This window comes from Cervus canadensis, chromosome 17 (assembly GCF_019320065.1).
Source record: "Cervus canadensis isolate Bull #8, Minnesota chromosome 17, ASM1932006v1, whole genome shotgun sequence".
NCBI lineage: Eukaryota > Metazoa > Chordata > Mammalia > Artiodactyla > Cervidae > Cervus > Cervus canadensis.
In genome coordinates this window covers 21,579,473-21,598,179 of record NC_057402.1, presented here as the reverse complement: position 1 = coordinate 21,598,179, position 18,707 = coordinate 21,579,473, and the positions used below count along the sequence as shown (strand labels likewise).

Here is an 18,707-nt window from a genome sequence, read left to right as displayed (position 1 = left end):
ATTTACATTTTAAAAAATGTTTTGGGACTGCCCTGGTGGTCCAGTGGCTAAGACTTGGTGCTCCCAATGCAGGGAGCGCAAGTCCCATGCCTGGTCAGGGAATTAGGTTTCACTTGCTGCAACTAATGAACTCCCTTGCTACAAGAAAGATTAAAGATTTGAATGCTGCAGCTAAGACCCAGAGCAGCTAAATAAATAAATAAGTACATTTAAAAAAATGTTTTTATGGTGATGAGTCAATTACAGTAATTATTTTATATATTTGTAATAAAATATATCACAATTTGTAAGATTAAATTTTCAATCAATTCATAATTTATATTTTAAAATACCTTTAAAATACATTCACATAATGTAACTCCTGTGTTAGTAACTTTCTCTTAGTCACACTTAGTAATTATTTCCATGATTAGTTATAACAGATTTATTCCTAAAGATTCTTCCCTACAGCATAACTCTCCATAAATTACTGTGAGCCTATTATATCAAAGGTGTTTATATGCGTCAACATTTTCATTTAATTTTAATATGCTTATTAAGGCAGGAATAGCTGCAAGCAAGAAACAGGATCCAATAAGAAAACCTGTGGAGTCCCGAGGCACATACTTTTACGAGGGAGGTAGAAATATGTAGCATCTGAGTTAGCTGAGGAAAAAAGAGGCTATAATGAATAGCACAACTAAGTCTAACGCAAACTGGATCATTTCAAATAGAATAGCCAGCCAGGCTATAAGACCTCCTCAAAGTGGCAGGCCTCGGGACTGCTGCCTACCTTGCTTTCCAGGCTAGGAACACAGAAGGCGGGGAACTCGAGAGCGGCCGCCGCAGGCGCCGCGGCGACTGGACCTGGGACACCCGGGGCCCGCCGCCTGATCCCGGCTTTCTTTACTCTCGCGGGCTCGGGCTAGTCAGGCTCTGAACCCCGAGCGCGGAAGGCAGAGGAAGAAGGCAAGACCTATGGTGGGGAGACTTTTCGGAGAAAGGTTTTCGGAACACGCGAAAGGAAAGGCTACTAGCCCCCGGCGGGGCGGGGCGGCCTTACCAGCAGAGCCACCGGCTAGGATCTGCCGAGAAGCCTCGTTCACGAAGCCGACAGAGGGCTTGGCGGACATCTTCGCAAGACAGTGGACCACGGCGTGGGCTGAGATGCCGGGGCGAGCTCGCCTGCCTCGATGCCGGCCTGCGGAGCCTCTCCGGAGCAAGGGAGCTGGGGCTGTGTTGCTTCTTGGGCCGAGTGGCTCCCTGGGGGGCGGCAATCCGACTACTGCTCGGAGGCGGCGGGCGGTTTGGACCACAGATTAGCAGTGTGATCTCCGGCGGGTTGAGACCTGCCTGTGGCTCTCCTTCAGGGGCTCCCTCTCCCCACTCCTGTCTCCCTGGGCTCCGAGGAGGACCCAGGGACCCCGGGGTTGGGTTGGTCGACCGCAGCGGGTCGGTTTGGTCTCCTAGATTGGCGCTCACGGGTTTCCCTATCGGGAGCCTTCTGCAGAGTTTGTCAAGCTGGACGCTCTGCCTCTGATAACGCAAGTAAAAAAAAGTGACCCTGGCCTAGAACTCCATCGGCAGGGCCCCGGCGACCCTTGCCCCCTGGAAAGCCAGAGCACAGTGCAGTTCTAAAGAAGGAACAGGTGACTACATTCCTTGGAGTTAGTTGTCCTGAAACTGTACGACTGAAATTGACAAAAACTAAGTCAAAATAAATCCAATTTATGGTTATCTTACAATTGAGTTAATGTAGTACTTTTCTAAGAAGTGATTTTGGCTTAAGGGAATTTATCTCATACCTCATTAACTTGAGTTTTATTTGCTGAAAGACCAAAGGAAAAAAAAAAAAAGGCCTTAATACAAGTAAGTCGCTTCTATACCTAATATCCATGAGCATCCGTGTAATGTGTGTGTAACAAAAGCAGATTCATGTTCCAGTCCTGACCTACTGAATCACAATCTGTGGTATAGGGCTCAGAAAACTGTGTTTGAATAAGTTCTCCAATGATTATTATGTATGTTAAAGTTGGTGAACCACTGACCTAAATAATCAAGGAACATTAAGGAACTCCCAGTATATTCTCTCTATGAAGCGATTGATTATTCATACTAGCCTTTTAGGAGAGTTAGCAAAACAAAAATACTATGATTTATATACTAGTTTTAAACCACAAGTTGATGCTATGTAGGAGAGACAAGATTCTCAAATTTTAGGAAAATACTTGCCACACCCCTAACAGGCAGCAAGTGATAGGCCTAAAAAGGAGGAGAAGCTTTGAAACCCTTATTGTCATATTATTTCTTAAACACGGTATTCAGTACTAAATATATTCAGTTTGAACCATATAAAATTGCTATTTTTGAAGGCCATTGAATATCAGTATATGTAACAAGGTTCAACTTAATATATATGATTTCCAATTATATGTACAAAATACAGTAATTGGTTTTATATTTTGTCTTTATTTCTTAGGTTGAGCTATTAAAAGCTGATAATAATGACAGTGAGCAATTGGAGAGACTTATTACTTCTGTGGTCAGATATGCAAAAACAAATTTTCTCATATTTGATTAAAATTACCTAGTTTGAAATGCTTACCAAGAAATCGTTTTCAGAAATATTTGCTATTTAGATATAGTAAAAGCTTTTAAGCAATGTTTCAATTTATTGCTAATTAAATATGAGGCCCTAAGTATAACATAGAATCACTTACTCATTCAGTAAATACTGAGAACCTATTATATACTAAGCACTAAAATCAGAATTTCAGAGCTCAGAGAAAATATTTCCCTCATTTTCCATTGAGGAAACTAAGTTTCCCAAGATCACACCATAAGTTATTGGTATAGCTGGATTCAATTCCAGGATTCCTTCTTCTAAGAGCCATGGAATTATAGATTTAAATGTTAATCACAGACCAAATTACCTTTGGTCATACTGAAACCTAAAATAATTAAATGCTACCAAAATTAATTTTGTATATAAGTAGATAATTTTCTTCAATTAAATAATTTTTTTAGATTATTACATACAATTAAATCCCAAAGCACACAGGGAAGCAAATACTATTCATTCATTGAGAGTTTTCTACATGTCAGCATTATGCTCTGGCAATATTACAGTTAAAATCCCCTCTGGAGTATATAATCTAATGAAAGAGATCACACCATGTTGCAATATAAGTAAATTTTTCCCTTCCCCAGGAAATACAGCAGTACTCCCAGGTCAAGATTTAAAGACAGCCTTTTGACATCATTCATGTTTCCATTAATATCTTTTTTTTTTTTTCATAAATATCTTAATCTATGAATATTTTAACCTGAGGAGGTAGATGCAAGTTTGAGGTCTCACTCAGACCTCAACCTTTCAGGATCCCAAGGATTCAGTCAGAAGACTCCCAGACTCTCTCCAAATACCCTTTTAGAAAATTGCTATCTTTTTTTAACCTCTCTGCATTAGAACAGATTTCTTTGAGTAAAAAAAGCAAGACCTGATATCACAGGTGGTCTAATCCTATACTTCTAGATAAGCTGAGAAGATAGGACCTGGGTATAAAAACATTGTGGAGCTTAGGAGTCAGCCAGTGGTAATCCACAGTCAACAAGTACCCACTATGCTCAGAGCTCTGATTATGCGGCATAGCTCTTAGCTGCAGCCAAATTTGCCCATGGCCAGTATTGGAACCCTGGGAGGTTAGCACTGGGAAAAGCAAAATTTACTTGACTACTATTTCAGATTCCTTGGACACAATCCATCACATTACTCTTTCTATTATTATTTTACATAATGGTGTAATGTCCTGATATTAGAGCAAAACTGCTAAAGTATCAAGTTTATATTTTTTAATTATTGATTTATTTACTTTATCTTGGTTGAGAACTACATAGCTAAATTATGTATTTATCAGTTTGCCAAGTGACTAAAAATTAAGCTTTTAGGAACCTTAAAATACTTACTGAAGGGACTTCCCTGATGGTCCAGTTATTAAGACTTTCAGTGAAGGGGGTAAGGTTTCCATCCCTGATTGGGGAGCCAGGATGCCATACGCCTTGGGGCCAAAACATAAAACAAACAATATTGTATCAAATTCAATAAAGATTAAAAAATAGATACTGAACTTAAGTATCTGACAATTTCTTCAATGTCTTTTTTGGAATAAAGCTTTTGTATTGCGCCATAGGATCAGCTACTGTTCAAGGCCAAAATAATAGTGACTTAAATGAGATAGAAATTTTATTTCGCCCTCAGATAATGACACAATTGTAAGCCAAAATAAAGCTCAGGCCTGCAGAGAGGAAGAAAAGTAAAAAGGGTAAAGAAAACCCTCGAAATTACATAAATCTCATTGGTTAGAACTTGGCCACAAGGGCTATGCCTAAGTATGAGGGAGGTTGGGAAAGGTAGTATTTTGCTGGGTGACAATGTGTCTAGAAAAAAAAAAAAAAAAAAAATATATATATATATATATACTATTATGGGGAAAATATTAAGAAACAACTGGCAGTGTCAACCACAGTTTGGGAAAAAGTTTAGGAACCAAGAGCTATGCTTTAAAATTATAGTATTTCTCAGTTTGAAAGATTCTGTTTTCCTCAAGTCTAAAGTTTATCTTCATCAGTTTCTGACTAGAAAATACAATATAATCCCATGGTATTCAAGGTACTGTGACTGGAGCCACATTTACAAATACCATTTCCTAAAGATACATAGACATTGTAGACTAGAGACTCTTCTTTAGATGTCAAGACACACTCTATATACCAATAGACATACAAATGCAGAATTTGGCATACATACAGCCCATCCATGGAATAGGGTGGGAAGTTGGGAAGAATGCTCTGTGGACACCAGATTAAGAAATATTGACCAGTAGAAGAGATTTAAACTCTCGAACCATTCAAAAGACATATTATTCTCAAGTATTCTTTTGCAGAAATATTAAAGAAATGCTGTGTGCAGATGAAAGGTGCTTTAAAATCTGCAGGTCTGAGTATCACTGCTCTAAGTCCTCAGTGATTTATAGTTTACACTATAAATGTAGTTTACACTTTATACCAAAGCAACATGTTATTTAGGACAGATCCTAGGTTCTGATGCATTGGATTATTCTATCACCTAACAGAGCAACTCTAAGTTTCAAGGAACTTCAACTGGGCTGTATGAACAAAATAATTACTTGGCAATCTTTTTTCAATGTATTATTGTGATATGATAAGAACAACACTTAGAGGCCATTTATTTACAGAGTTCTATTACTTAAGAGGTAACTGTGAATGTAGAGTTATGACCTATGAGCCATCAACATGCAGAAATCCTTTTACTTGCTCCTGGAAGCTTCCCAGGCCTTCACTTAGAACTGATTTTACACCCAATTCTAGAAAGGTTGATAGGATGGACATCTAATAGTTTGGTTCACAGCAAATTAGAAAAAAAAATAATAAGAGAATAGACCAGAGGGAAAGCAGGGAGATTCTAGAAGAGTGAAGGGCCAATCTGCAACCTTCAGGCCATAGTCAGCCTGCCTAGCAAATTGTAACAATTACGATAATTACAATATTCATGTAAAACTTACTTATGCAAGGAGCTAGGCTAAGATTTTCACAAACCACTGTCTCATTCACAATATCCCTGTGCTTGGGCTTCTCATTGCAGTGACTTATCTTGTGGTGGAACACAGGCTCTAGGCACGTGGGCTTGGTTGTTCTGCAGCATGTGGGGTCTTATGGGACTAAGGATGAAATCCGAGTCCCCTGCATTGGCAGGCAGGTTCTTAAGCATTTGACCATGAAGGAAGTCCTGAAAATAGTCTCATCTTACAAATGAGGAGGATCGCCAAGTGTCAGATGTGACTGAGCGCAGCACACACACAGGGCTGTTTATAATGAATATAAATTCAAAAATAATTCCTAGAAAAGCTGTTACTTACTCTCAGATACATTTTGGGCTTCCCTGGTAACTCAGATGGTAAAGAATCTGCCTGCAATGCAAGAGAACTGGGTTCGATCCCTGGGTCTGGAAGATACTCTGGAGAAGGAAATGGCAACCCATTTCAGTATTCTTGCCTGGGAAATCCCGTGGATAGAAGAGCCTTGCAGGCTACACAGTCCATGGGGTTGCAAAGGGTTAGACACAACTGAGCGACTAACACTTTCACTTTCACAAATGAGGAAATTCTGGCACAGAAGTTAAGTAACGTTTGCCTGAATTCATTCTGAATACTTTATATATTACTGGAACCTAAGTATACATATATATGCCTCTATATTCCTCTCCAAACTTGTTATTTTCCATTTGAAAAAAATTATAGCCATCCTAGTCCCAGAGGATGTGAAGTGGTATCACATAGTGGCTTTGATTTGCTTTTCCTCAATGACCGATGAAGTTGGCCATCTTTTCATGTGATTATTGGCCATTTGTATGTCTTCTTTAAAAAAAAAAAGTCTGTTAAAGCCCATTGCTCATTTTTTAATTGGACTGTTTGTATTTTTGTTATTAAATTGTAAGAGTTCTTTATACATTTTGAATATTAAGCTCTATTAGATATATGATTTGCAAATATTTCTTCCATTTTTTACTTTCTTGATAATATCCTTTGATGCACAAGTTTTTAATCTTGATGAAGTCCAAGAGTTGAAAGACTATTCTTTCCCCATTAAATGGTCTGGAACGCTTATTGAAAATCAATTGGCCATAGATACTTGGGTTTCTTTCTGGATTCTCTACTCTTTCCACTGGTCAGTATGTCTCTCCTTATGCCCCAGCCTCACTGTTTAATTAATCTAGCTTTGAAGGCTTTGACATCAGAACACATTTCTCCAACTTTCTCTTTTCCAAAATTGCCTTGACTATTTGAGGCCCCTTGCAATTCCATATGAACTTGAGGATCAGCTTACTGATTTATGCAAGAAAGGCCACTGGAATTTTGATAGGGATTGCTTTGAATCTGCCATTTTACCAATATTAAATCTTATGATCTATGAATATGGGATGCCTTTCCATTTAACTATGTCTTTAGTTTCTTTCATCATTTCATTGTAGTCTTTAGTATGCACACCTTTCACTTCCTTGATTAAATTTATTACTAGGTCTTTTATTATTTTGGATGCTGTAGTAAGTGGATTTTTTAAAATTTCCTATTTGGATAATTCACTGCTGGTATATGGAAATACCACCGATTTTTGTATTTTGATCCTGTAACCTGCAACTCTGCTGAATTCATATATTAATTTTTCAGTGGATTTTTTTTTTTCCTACATAGAATCATGTCACTTGCAAATAGAAATAGTTTTATTTTTCTCCCAATTTGGAGAACTTTTGTTTCTTTCTTACATAATTGCTCTCTCTAGGAATTCCAGTACAATGCTGAATAGCAGTGATGAAATTAGGTGTCCTTCTCTTGTTCCTGACATGAATATGTTACCTGTGAAATCTTCATATGTGCTTCTTATCATGTTAAGGATGTGTTCCTTCTATTCCTATTTTGCTGAGTGCTTTAACATGAAATGATGAGGAATTTTGTCAGGTGCTTTTTCTACATCTATTAAAATAATCATGTAGGTATTTTTCCTTTGTCATATTAATATGAATGTACTATATGGATTGATTCTATCATGTCTTAACACCTTTTTATTCCTGGGATAAATTCTGTTTGTTCATGGTGCTTTCTCCTTTTAATATGCTTTTGAATTTAGTTTGCTAGTATATTTGCATCATAAAGGATATTGGTCTGTACTTTTCTTGTGATATCTTTTTCTGGCTTTAGTATCAAGGAAATTTTGGTCTCATAGAATGTATTAGGAAGTATTTTCTCCTCCCTATTTTTGGAAAAAGTTTGAGTTGAATCATTGTTAATTCTTTAAATATTTGGTAGAATTCACCTGTGACGCCATCTGGTCTTGAACTTGTTTTATTGGATTGATTTTAATTACTGATTCAATTTGTTTACTTGTTATAGGTCTGTTGAGATTTTCTATTCTAGAGTAAGTTTTGGTAATGTGTAAATTTTGATGAATACGTTCACTTCATCTAAATTATTTAATTTGTTGGCATATAATTATACATAATATTCTCTTAAAATCCTTTCAGTTTCTGTAAGGCCAGTAGTAATGTCCCCACTTTCATTTCTGATTTTATTAACATCTGTTTTTTCTTAGTCAATGTAATTAAAGTTTTGATGTTTTCACTTTCATTTCTGATTTTAATAACATATTCTATCTTTTTCTTAGTCAATGTAGTGAAAGTTTTGAAAATTTTAAAACATTTTTGAAGAACCAAACTTTTGGTTTAGCTGATTCTATTATTTTCCCTATTCCCTATTTCATTCACCTCCGCTATAATATTTCTTTCCTTCTGCTAATTTTGTTTTCTCTCCTTTTTCTAATTTCCTAAGGTGTAAAGTTAAGCTATTGATTTGAGATGTGTTCTTTTTTAATATGGTCATCTACAGCTGTGAATGTCCTGAGCACTGCTTTTGTTGCATCCCATAACCTTAGCATGTTGTGTTTTCATTTTTATGTTTCTCAAGTTATTGTTATGGGCTGAATTGCCTCCTCCAGAAAAGATGAATTGAAGCCCTAACTCCAAGTACCTCAGAATATGACCTCATTTGGAAATGAGGTATTTATAGAATAATCATATTAAAATAAGCTCATTAGGGTGACCCTAGTACAATGTGTATTCTTATAAAAAGGGGAAATTTAGACACAGGAAGATATGCATAGAAGGAAGACTGTGTGAAGAGACACAGACAATGCCACTTAATTATAGTTGTCTATAGTATGCTTTGAGTTCAGGAAGTGTGAGACTTCTACCTTGTCCTTTCTCAAGATTGCTTCAAAGGTTTTTATGGTTTCATGTGAATTTAAATTTTTTCTATTTCTGTTAAAAATGCCATAGGGATTTTGATAGGGATTGAACTGAATCTGTATATCACTTTGGGTGGTATGGACATTTAAACAATACTGTCTTCCAGTTCACAAGCATGAATGTCTTTCCATTTATTTGCATCTTCTTAATTTCTTTAGAAATGTCTTACAGTTTTCAGTATACAAGTTTTTCACCTCTTCAGCTAAGTTTATTGCTAATTATTTTATCCTTTTTCATGCTATACTAACAGCAATCATTTTCTTAATTTCCTTTTCACATTGGTCATTGTTAGTGTATAGAAATATAACTGATTTCTGTGCATTGATTTTTATATCCTGAAACTTTGCTGAAATTTTTTATTACCTGTAGTAATTTCATTGTGGAACCTTTAGCATTTTCATCTAAAATAATTTCATCTGCAGAAAGAGTTAATTTTACCTCTTTATTTCCAATTTGAATGCCTATATTTTTTCTGCCTAATTGAAGTGACTAGGAACCTCATGTTATGCTGAATAGTAATGGTGACAGTGAGCATCCTTGATGTGTTCCTGATCTTAAGGGAAAAGCTTTTAGGTATTCACCATTGACTATAATGTTTGCTATAGGTTTTTATACATGGTTTTTATTATGTTGATATGTGTGCATGCAAGTTCTGTCACATATGACTCTCTGCGATCCCATGGACTATAGTGCTACAGACTCCTCTGTTCATGGCATTTTCAAGGCAAGAATAGTGGAGTGGTTGCCATTTCCTTCTCCAGGGGATCTCCTGACCCAGGGATGGAACCTTTGTCTCCTGAGCCTCCTACACTGGCAGACTGATTCTTTACCCCTGAGTCACTTGGGAAATCCATTATGTTGAAATAACTGTCTTCTATTCTTAGTTTGTTGTCTTTTTTAAATAATGAAATCAAGCGTCAAGTTTTGTCAAATGCTTTCTCTGATTTCAGTTGAGATACTAATGTGATTTCTGTTTTTTGTTAATGTTGATTGATTTCGATACGTTAAATACAGCCTTTGTTCCAGATAAAAATCCCACGTGGTCATGGTAAATAATCATTTTAATGTGCTGTCAGATTCAATTTGGGAGTATTCTGCTGAGGATTTTTTCATCATTGTTTATCAGGGATGTTAGTCTGTTGTTTCCTCTTTTTATCTAGTTTTAGTATCAAAGTACTGCTGACCTCATAGGATGAGTTTGCAAGTGTTCCTTCCTCTATTATTCTTTGGAATTTTGAGGAGGATTGGTGCTAATTCTTAAATGTTTAGTAGAATTCTCCAGTGAAGCCATCTGGTCCAAGCACTTTTCTTTGTCGAGAGGTTTGATTACTGCTTCAACCTCCTTACTAGTTATAGATCTGTTCAGACTTTTTTATTTCTTCATAATTCAATCTTGGTAGATTGTGTTTTTCTAGGAATTTATCAACTTCTTTTAGGTTATCCATTTTGTTGGCATATAACTATTCATATTTGTCTCATGGTCATTTTTTAAAAAATAATGGCTTTAACCGTCATTTTAAGTATACCACATTGGAAAGTGTGCTTTAATTAAATATACATACCAGTGATGCTGGCAAGGTTGAAAGTTACTCCTAATGTTAATAGCTATAAAAAGTAGTTTTACATGATAAGACAATGAGAAGGGAAAAAAACCCAATCCCTTTGAAACAAAAAAGTTAACAGTGGTTTGTATCCAACAGTATGCATTTTATGACAACATGTACAGACTGAGCACCCTAGAGCTCTTTATATCCTAAAGAAAAGGAGCATTTACATTATTCAGGGGCTTTACTGAATTAAAAAAAAATCAGTTGTACACTCACCCCTTAGACAGGGTACACTGTTCTAAGTGTACAGCTTTTACATCATCATTAAAGTTGTTTACAAAAGGAACAGAGAACAAAACAAAACACTTTTCCTTGGGAGTGGAGAGTCTTTCATATGCTGTTATAACCAGCAAATACCATTCCTTAAGTAAAAAATGGAAAAGGAAGGAGGCCCAAAACACTGTTTGAGCAAGCTGACCAATACACATTACCGTTTTTAAAAATGAAAGTTATATACTATATGTTACAAGTCCCAACTAAGCAGTGTCAAAATGACATCTATTTCTTTGTTTGCTTTGTGATGATACCCCTTGGAGGTGTTATGGGTCTCATGGCATTTGGCTTCTTTTTCTCTGCTGCTGCTGCTAAGTCGCTTCAGTCGTGTCCAACTCTGTGTGACGCCATAGACGGCAGCCCACAAGACTCCCCCGTCCCTGGGATTCTCCAGGCAATAACACTGGAGTGGGTTGCCATTTCCTTCTCCAGTGCATGAAAGTGAAAAGTGAAAGTGAAGTCGCTCAGTCCTGTCCCGACTCTTCACGACCCCATGGACCCGCAGCCTACCAGGCTCCTCCGTCCATGGGATTGTCCAGGCAAGAGTACTAGAGTGGGTTGCCATCTCTGCAGGCTTTAAAATCTGAAAAGAACACATCAGATGTGTTTTGTTCACACTCATCATGGTACCTGCATTGTCAAACTCTCCACAGTAATTGGGCATGGAAAACAGAGTGACCAACTGCCTCTTTGCAAAAAATTCATATCCTTCTTCAACCACTTGATGGGCTTTACATATAAGATCCAAAGTATGCTTATGGAGAAATTTTACAACCACTTCTGCATCAAATGTGGACACTCTTCTGTCATTTTCACCCCAGCTTAAGACATCTTTATAGGGGTCAGACCACAAAAGATCACAAAGAAGACCTTGATCTGGTACACCAGTTGGTTGCATAATTCACCAAATCTGTTCCATGGATTGAAGATCTGGTGATAAACCTCCATGACAGCAGAATATTTTCTCATCCGCGATGGCTGCTATCAATAAACAGTTAAAGTAGGCTATGAAAGCTTTCCGTGGTTTAATATCTTCTTTTACATTCATCATAAAATCCATAAATTCTATTGATGCTGGCACATTCTTGGTTTCCTCTGAGAAGAAAACATTTTTCAGGATATTTGATTTTGTAAGCCAACAAGAGGCTGATAGTCTCCAATGACTGCTTTCCCCTATGCACATAGTCCCCAATAAACAGGTAATTGCTTTCTGGCAGGATTGCATCACTCTACTCAAAAAGTCGAAGCAAATCGTAGTATTGCCCATGGATATCACGACGTGTCTTGAGTGGTGCTTCAAGTTCTAGCAGGATAGACTGACTGAGAAAGCTCTCTTGGGACTTTATGCACTGTCCTCTGATTTCATTCTCCTGTAGCTAGACATTCTTACTAGGCTTGGACTCTCTGTCACTTATAGCAGCAGTTAGATGCCACCGCCAATATTGAGTTTATTTATATCCGCCTTCGCCTTCCCACCGCTAACCTTCTCGCAGAGGCTCCACCGCAGCCTTGGGCCAGGATTCACACCTCCTTTCCCACACCACAAGCATAGAGATGGTAGTGGCAGCGGCGGCAGAAGCTGCAGCAGGTCCTCCCTCAACCACCCCTCTGCCTTTTCTCCCCACTGGAACCATGAGCTCTTGTGGTCATGTTTAATTCTGTCACATCAGTGGCACTGTCTTCTATTTCGTTTCTAATTTATGAGTCCTTTTTTTATGTTTTTTTCTTTCTGAGTTTAGGCAAAGGCTTATCAATTTTGTTGATCTTTTTTAAAAAAATCAACTTTGGATTCATTAATTTTTTTAAAAGCTGTCTTTCTAGTCTATTTCACTTATCTTTGTTCTAATCTTTATTATTTCTTCTCTTCTTTGAACTTTGGACTTAGTTTGGCTTCATTTTCCTAGTTCCTTGAGGACTAAAGTTAGGTGGTCAACTTGAGATTATTTTTTGATGCAACCGTTTACTACTATAAACTTCCCAATTAGTACTCCATTTGCAGCATCCCATAGTTTTGGTATTGTGCTCATGCTCAGTCCTTTCAGTCATGTCTGACTTCTTGTGACCTTCTGGACTTTAGCCTGCCAGGCTCCTCTGTCAATGGGATTTTTTTTTACTTAATACTGGTTATTAATTTGCAGATTTTCCTATTTTCTTTGTTGTTGATTTCTAGTTTCATTTATAATTGGAGAAGGTACTTTATTTCAAATTTCTTAAATTTACTAAGACTTGTTTTCTGGCCTAACATATCTTGGAAAAGGAACATTTCCGACTCTTTGTGACCCCAAGGACTGTGGCCTGCCAGGTTCCCTTGTCCATGAGATTTTCCAGGCAAGAAGATGGAGTAGGTTGCCATTTCCTTCTCTAGGGGATCTTACTGAACCAGGGATCAAATCCTCATCTGCATTAGCAGGCAAATTCTTTACCATTGAGCCACCAGGGAAGCCCCATTGTTGGATATAATGTTGTTCATATGTGTGCTAGATTGGTCTATAGTGTTGTTCAAGTTGTCTGTTTCCTTATTTGATCTGCTGTTTTGCTGTCTTACCTGTAGTTGAAAGTTGGGCATTAAAGTCTCCTATTATTATATTGCAATCTATTTCTCCCTTCAGTTCTGTCAATGTTTGCTGCATATATTTAGTCATTCTAATGTTCAGTTCAGTTGCTCAGTCGTGTCCGACTCTTTGCAACCCCATGAATCGCAGCACGCCAGGCCTCCCTGTCCATCACCAACTCCCAGAGTTTACTCAAACTTATGTCCATCGAGTCAGTGATGCCATCCAGCCATCTCATCCTCTGTCGTCCCCTTCTCCTCCTGCCCCTAATCCCTCCCAGCGTCAGGGTCTTTTCCAATGAGTCAACTCTTCGCATGAGGTGGCCAAAGTATTGGAGTTTCAGCTTCAGCATCAGTCCTTCCAATGAACACCGAGGACTGATCTCCTTTAGGATGGACTGGTTAGATCTTGCAGTCCAAGGGACTCTCAAGAGTCTTCTCCAACATCCACAGTTCAAAACCATCAATTTTTCAGCACTCAGCTTTCTTCACAGTCCAACTCTCACATCCATACATGACCACTGGAAAAACCATAGCCTTGACTAGACAGACCTTTGTTGGCAATGTCTCTGCTTTTTAATATGCTATCTAGGTTGGTCATAACTTTCCTTCCAAGCGTCTAGTGTTAGGTAATGCCAAAGAATGTTAAAACTATCGCACAATTGCACTCATCTCACACATTAGCAAAGTAATGCTCAAAATTCTTCAAGGCCAGCTTCAACAGTACGTAAACTATGAACTTCCAGGTGTTCAAGCCGGATTTAGAAATTGCAGAGGAACCAGAGATCAAATTGTCAACATCCGCAGGAACTCTCTTGCTTTTTAATGATCAAATTTATATTTACAAATTGTTACATCTTGTTGGTGAATTGACACTTTATTATTACATAATGTTCATCTCTGTCACTTGTGACAGTTTCTGTCTTAAAGCTACTTTATTGGACAGAAGTTGGCCATTCCTGCTCTCTGCAAGTTCTGATTGTATGTAGTAGCTTTTCTCTTCCTTTTACTTTTAATATTTCCTTAGATCTAAAGGGAGTCTCTTGTAGGCAACATATAGTTGATCTTGTTTCCTCACCCATCTAGCCAATCTACATATTTGAATATACATTCACATTTAAAGCAATTGTTAAAAAAAAATAATTACTGGCAGGATAAGATTTACTATTGCCACTTTCTAAGCTGCTTTTCGTATGCTGTGTAATTTTTCTTCCTATTCTTTTCTTTATTGTTGTCATTTTAAATTTTAAATCAATGGATTTTTTATAGTGAACTGTTTTGATTCCTTTCTCCTTTCCCATTATGCATATGCATATATAGAACATATTTTCCTTTGGTTACATCTGTCCTACCCTTTATGTTGATGACACACACAAAAAAGATGATTTTTTATGTTGCAAATCCATTAACAGATTTGTAGTCTTCATGCTTTTGTGTTTTAAATTTTATACATTTAAAAGTGATTCATGCATATAGATTACGATACGATAGAAGTCTATATTTGTCTATAAATTTACCTTTACCAGGGAGCTTTATATTTTCTTATGGCTTTGTATAGCTGTTTACCATTCTTTCATTTCAACTTAAAGAGTTCCCTTCAGCATTTTCTGTAGAGCAGGAGTAATGGTGATGAATGCCTATAGATTTACTTTATCTGGAAAAATCTTTTTTTCTTCTTTGTTATTTAAACAGATTTTTGCAGAATATAGTATTCTTGATTGGCCATTTTTTTCTTTTAGCACTTTGAATACATCATCCCACTTCCTTCTAACCTGAAAAGTTTCAGCTGAGAAATGTGCTTATAATCTCATAAAAAGCTCCTTTGTACATGACAAATTGTTTTTTCTCATTTTCAAGATTCACTTTTGGTCTCAGATTTTTGATAGTTTGTATCTCAGTACAGGTCTCTACATTTATCTCATCAGAATTTTTGAGCCTCCTAAATTTTATGTCAGTTTCTCTCCTCAGATTTGGTGAGTTTACAGTCATTATTTCTTCAGATAGGCTCTCTGCCCTCTTTTTCTTTTCCTTCTAGGACTCTCATTATGCTTATGCTGTTTCACATGATGGTGTTCCATAAGTCCCTTAGCCTCTCTTAATTTTTCTTCATTCTTTTTTCTTCTTGTTCCTCTGCCTGAGTGATTTTGAAAGTCCTGTATTCAGTTTCATTGATTCTTTCTTCTTTCTGGTCAAGAATTCAATTTCAAAATTTCTGTTTAGGTCTTCTTCATAGTTTACCTTTGTTAATGTTGTTGTTTGTTAACATAATGTTTTCCTGACTACACTAGTTATCTATCTGTGCTGTCTTAATTAACTGAGCATCCCTATGATGGTTATTTTGAATTTTTTGGTAATTCATATATCTCCATTTCTTTAGGGTAGGTATCAAATTTAATTTGTTCCTTTCAATGGGTAATGTTTCCCAATTCTTTGTATGTCCTGTCATCTTCTGTTGGGACTTTAGCATTTGAAAAATCAGCCACCTCTCCCAGTTTTTGTGGTCCGGCTTCATACAGAGAGAAATTGCTATAATCATTCCAGCTAGAGATTCTAGAGACATCTTAAGCCTTACACGCACTTTGGGCTTGTGCCCAAATTGAATTGGTTTGCCAGTTTCTACTGAGACTCCCCTTCTGGATCTTTCTGCCTTACTGTGGCCTCTGTATGCAGTAGTAAGCTAAGATACTTGTCTCCCATCTAACTTCTGCCATAGTATAGTGGAATCTGGGGCATATTGATTGCTTTTGTTCTTAGCAGCCCCAAACTGGCTGCCCGTTCCTGTCAGTTTTTAGATTCAAGAAAGATAGAAACCAGTCCCCTAGGCACCTTCTTGAAAATTCAGATCACTGGATATATGTTCTCCTTTTTCTTCTCAGTGAGAAGATGGGAGTTGACTCCCAATCATGTTATATTGGGGGTGAATCACTTGCAAGTGAGTGCCACAAGATTTCTTACTGGGTACTGATGCAGTTGGTTTCACATTAACCTTGGGTGCAGGACCCACTTAACTGGTTTCTGGATTTCTCACAAAGGCAATTGGCCCATGTATTATTGTTAAGTTTGTGTCTCCATGGGAGAAGGAGGGTCTGGGGTTGCCTATTCCACCATCTTCTTAATTTCACTCCTGATTTGAATCTTTTCCAATGAATTTGTATTTATGATATAAATTATGGCCTGTCTTGGAATATTTTATGCATACCTGAAAAGAAAGTGTATCCTGTTGTTAATAGCTTTTCTATAAAAGTCAGTTAGGTAAGTTGGTTAATACCATTGTGGTTGATTGTGTTGTTCAAGCCTTATATATCCTTCCTGATTTTCTTTCTGCTTTCTATCATTTTTTGAGATGAGTGTGAAATCTCTGATTATAATTTTAAATTAATTATGGATTTCTCTCTGCAGTGCTAACACATTTTGTTTTATGTATTCTGAAGTTCTTTTATTAGGTACATAAGAAAGGGAATGTTGTTTAGTCGCTAAGTTGTGTCTGAATCTTTGCAACCCCACGGACTATAACCCATCAAGCTCCTCTGTCCATGGGATTTTCCAGGCAAGAATACTGGAATGGGTTGCCATTTCCTTCTCCAGGGGATCTTCCCCACCCAAGGATTGAACCTGAGTCTCCTGTATCGGCAGGCAGGTTCTTTACCCCTGAGCCACCAACAAAACCCTAAGAAAGGGAATGGCAGAAGACAAAGACACTGAGATCAGGGGAGGATTAAGCTCAAAATTGCAAATTAAAACAAGATACCCTTTACAATAAAAACCTATCTATCTATCTATCTAACCTTGTAGTTTCTATATCTCTAGAGAACACTAATAAAAAAGATATTTTAAGCTACATGTGTGCATAGATTTTATTCATTATTTTATTTCCAGAACTGATCGGTGTGGCTAGCACATTGTGGGAAACATATTTGTGAACTTAAAAGTATTCATGATCTGACATTCTTTTGCTCTCTGTAATGAAAATGAGGTTCATTTTCTTTACTTCTCTCATACTTATGCAACTTATAAGAGGGATAAAGACATATTGGCTTTGATAATTGGCTTGAGAAAAAAAAGCTCTAATTGGGGCCTTTCATTTCTTGTAGACTCGCAACTGTTAGCAGGATTAAGAATGAAGAAATGTACATGTGAGTGATGATGGTGGTGGAAGGGGTTGGAAAAAAATTAGTTATTGTGGCATGTAAAGTTCAAGAAAAGAACATTAAAGAGTTACTTCCGGTAAGTGGGAAGGACTAAGGAGAAAAGGCATAATGTTTGAACTCACTGAATAAAAACAATGGAAGAAGAAACAGGTTACTAAAAGGAAAGAAAACATGGATTTTCTTCTTACCCCAGAGGTTTTTCGCACCAAGCTAATGAACTTTAAAAAACCAGGGTTAATGTACCCTTAGCCAAAGAAAAATAGTATAATCACATTGTTTTAATTTAACTTATAAATTCATTATTTGGTTTGACTTTTCTCAGTGTTGTGATCACTAGTCTCTCTTATTTCTTGCTATTCCATAGCTAGGAAAAGCAACTCTCCCTCCTTTTCTTTTAAATAACATAGATTTGAGTAGCCCTTAAAGCTTTTCACAAGTCTAACCTTTTTTTCCTGATTAGGGTGCTCTTCCCATCTACTCTGACCCGTTCTCCTTTTTGCCTCCCATATTTTTACGGTAATTTTTGTCCATTAATATCTGGTTCAGACCTTGACTGAAGTAAAGAAAAATGGATTTCAAAGCTGAATCTATAAAAAAAGAAAATTTCTTCAGAGACCCGTGCATTCATTACAATATAATAACCAAGAGCTTGTATTAAAACTGTGTTCCAACTAATTTACATTGGTTTATTCACCCGCCCCACTCTTTTTTACTAAAGTGTAAGTTCCTTTCATTAACTTTAACGACTAACATGGAGACCGTCAAGACTTTATATTATACATATTCTTCGGGGATATTTAAGAAATCATCACTATTGCTTATTATCCAAACCCAGAGGCGTACCTGGCACATGGTATGTCCTCAATAACTATGTGGCGTCTGAAGGAGTTAACGTGACATTTATAAAAGCAATAATTTTCTGTGGTACAAAAAAATCACATTTGAATTACTATCAGCTATAATCCTTTCTTGTTTCAACACGGAGGTACATGAATTGAGGACTTAATTTTTTAATTCTGTAAAGTTCAACCTTTTGTCTTAAAGAATCCGTATCTTGAACGTTAAGCATCCATATTTTTTTCTTAAGTACTTGTCAAAAGGTAACCACCTCCTAGTTTTAGTCAGAAGCGTTCTTTGTCTAAGAGGTGGGTACTGCTTTTTGCTAGCCCAACTGGAATCCGACTGCGGCCTTTTTAATTCAACCATTCCTTCCCAACACGTCCCTCTTCTCTCCCTGGGGTACCATCCCCAATCTCCCTCTCACCTCAAGGCAAAAA

The 18,707-nt window shown here is 37.1% G+C and overlaps 1 protein-coding gene and 1 pseudogene across 2 annotated transcripts in view; both read right to left on the bottom strand.

Moving 5' to 3' along the window:
* SLC25A21 (solute carrier family 25 member 21) overlaps positions 1-1,721 on the bottom strand; it is a 504,473-nt gene extending 502,752 nt beyond the window's left edge. The window contains exon 1 of one of the 2 annotated variants that reach the window (XM_043434358.1): positions 773-1,721. Coding sequence is in view for 1 of the 2 variants with exons in the window: in XM_043434357.1 (XP_043290292.1) it covers positions 1,043-1,112 (70 nt within the window). In the remaining variant the exon portion in view is untranslated. The remainder of the gene's footprint in view (positions 1-772) is intronic. The other variant, XM_043434357.1, reaches the window with a different exon arrangement.
* Positions 1,496-18,282, bottom strand: LOC122454913 (annotated as a pseudogene).
* Positions 18,283-18,707: the final 425 nt, after the last annotated feature.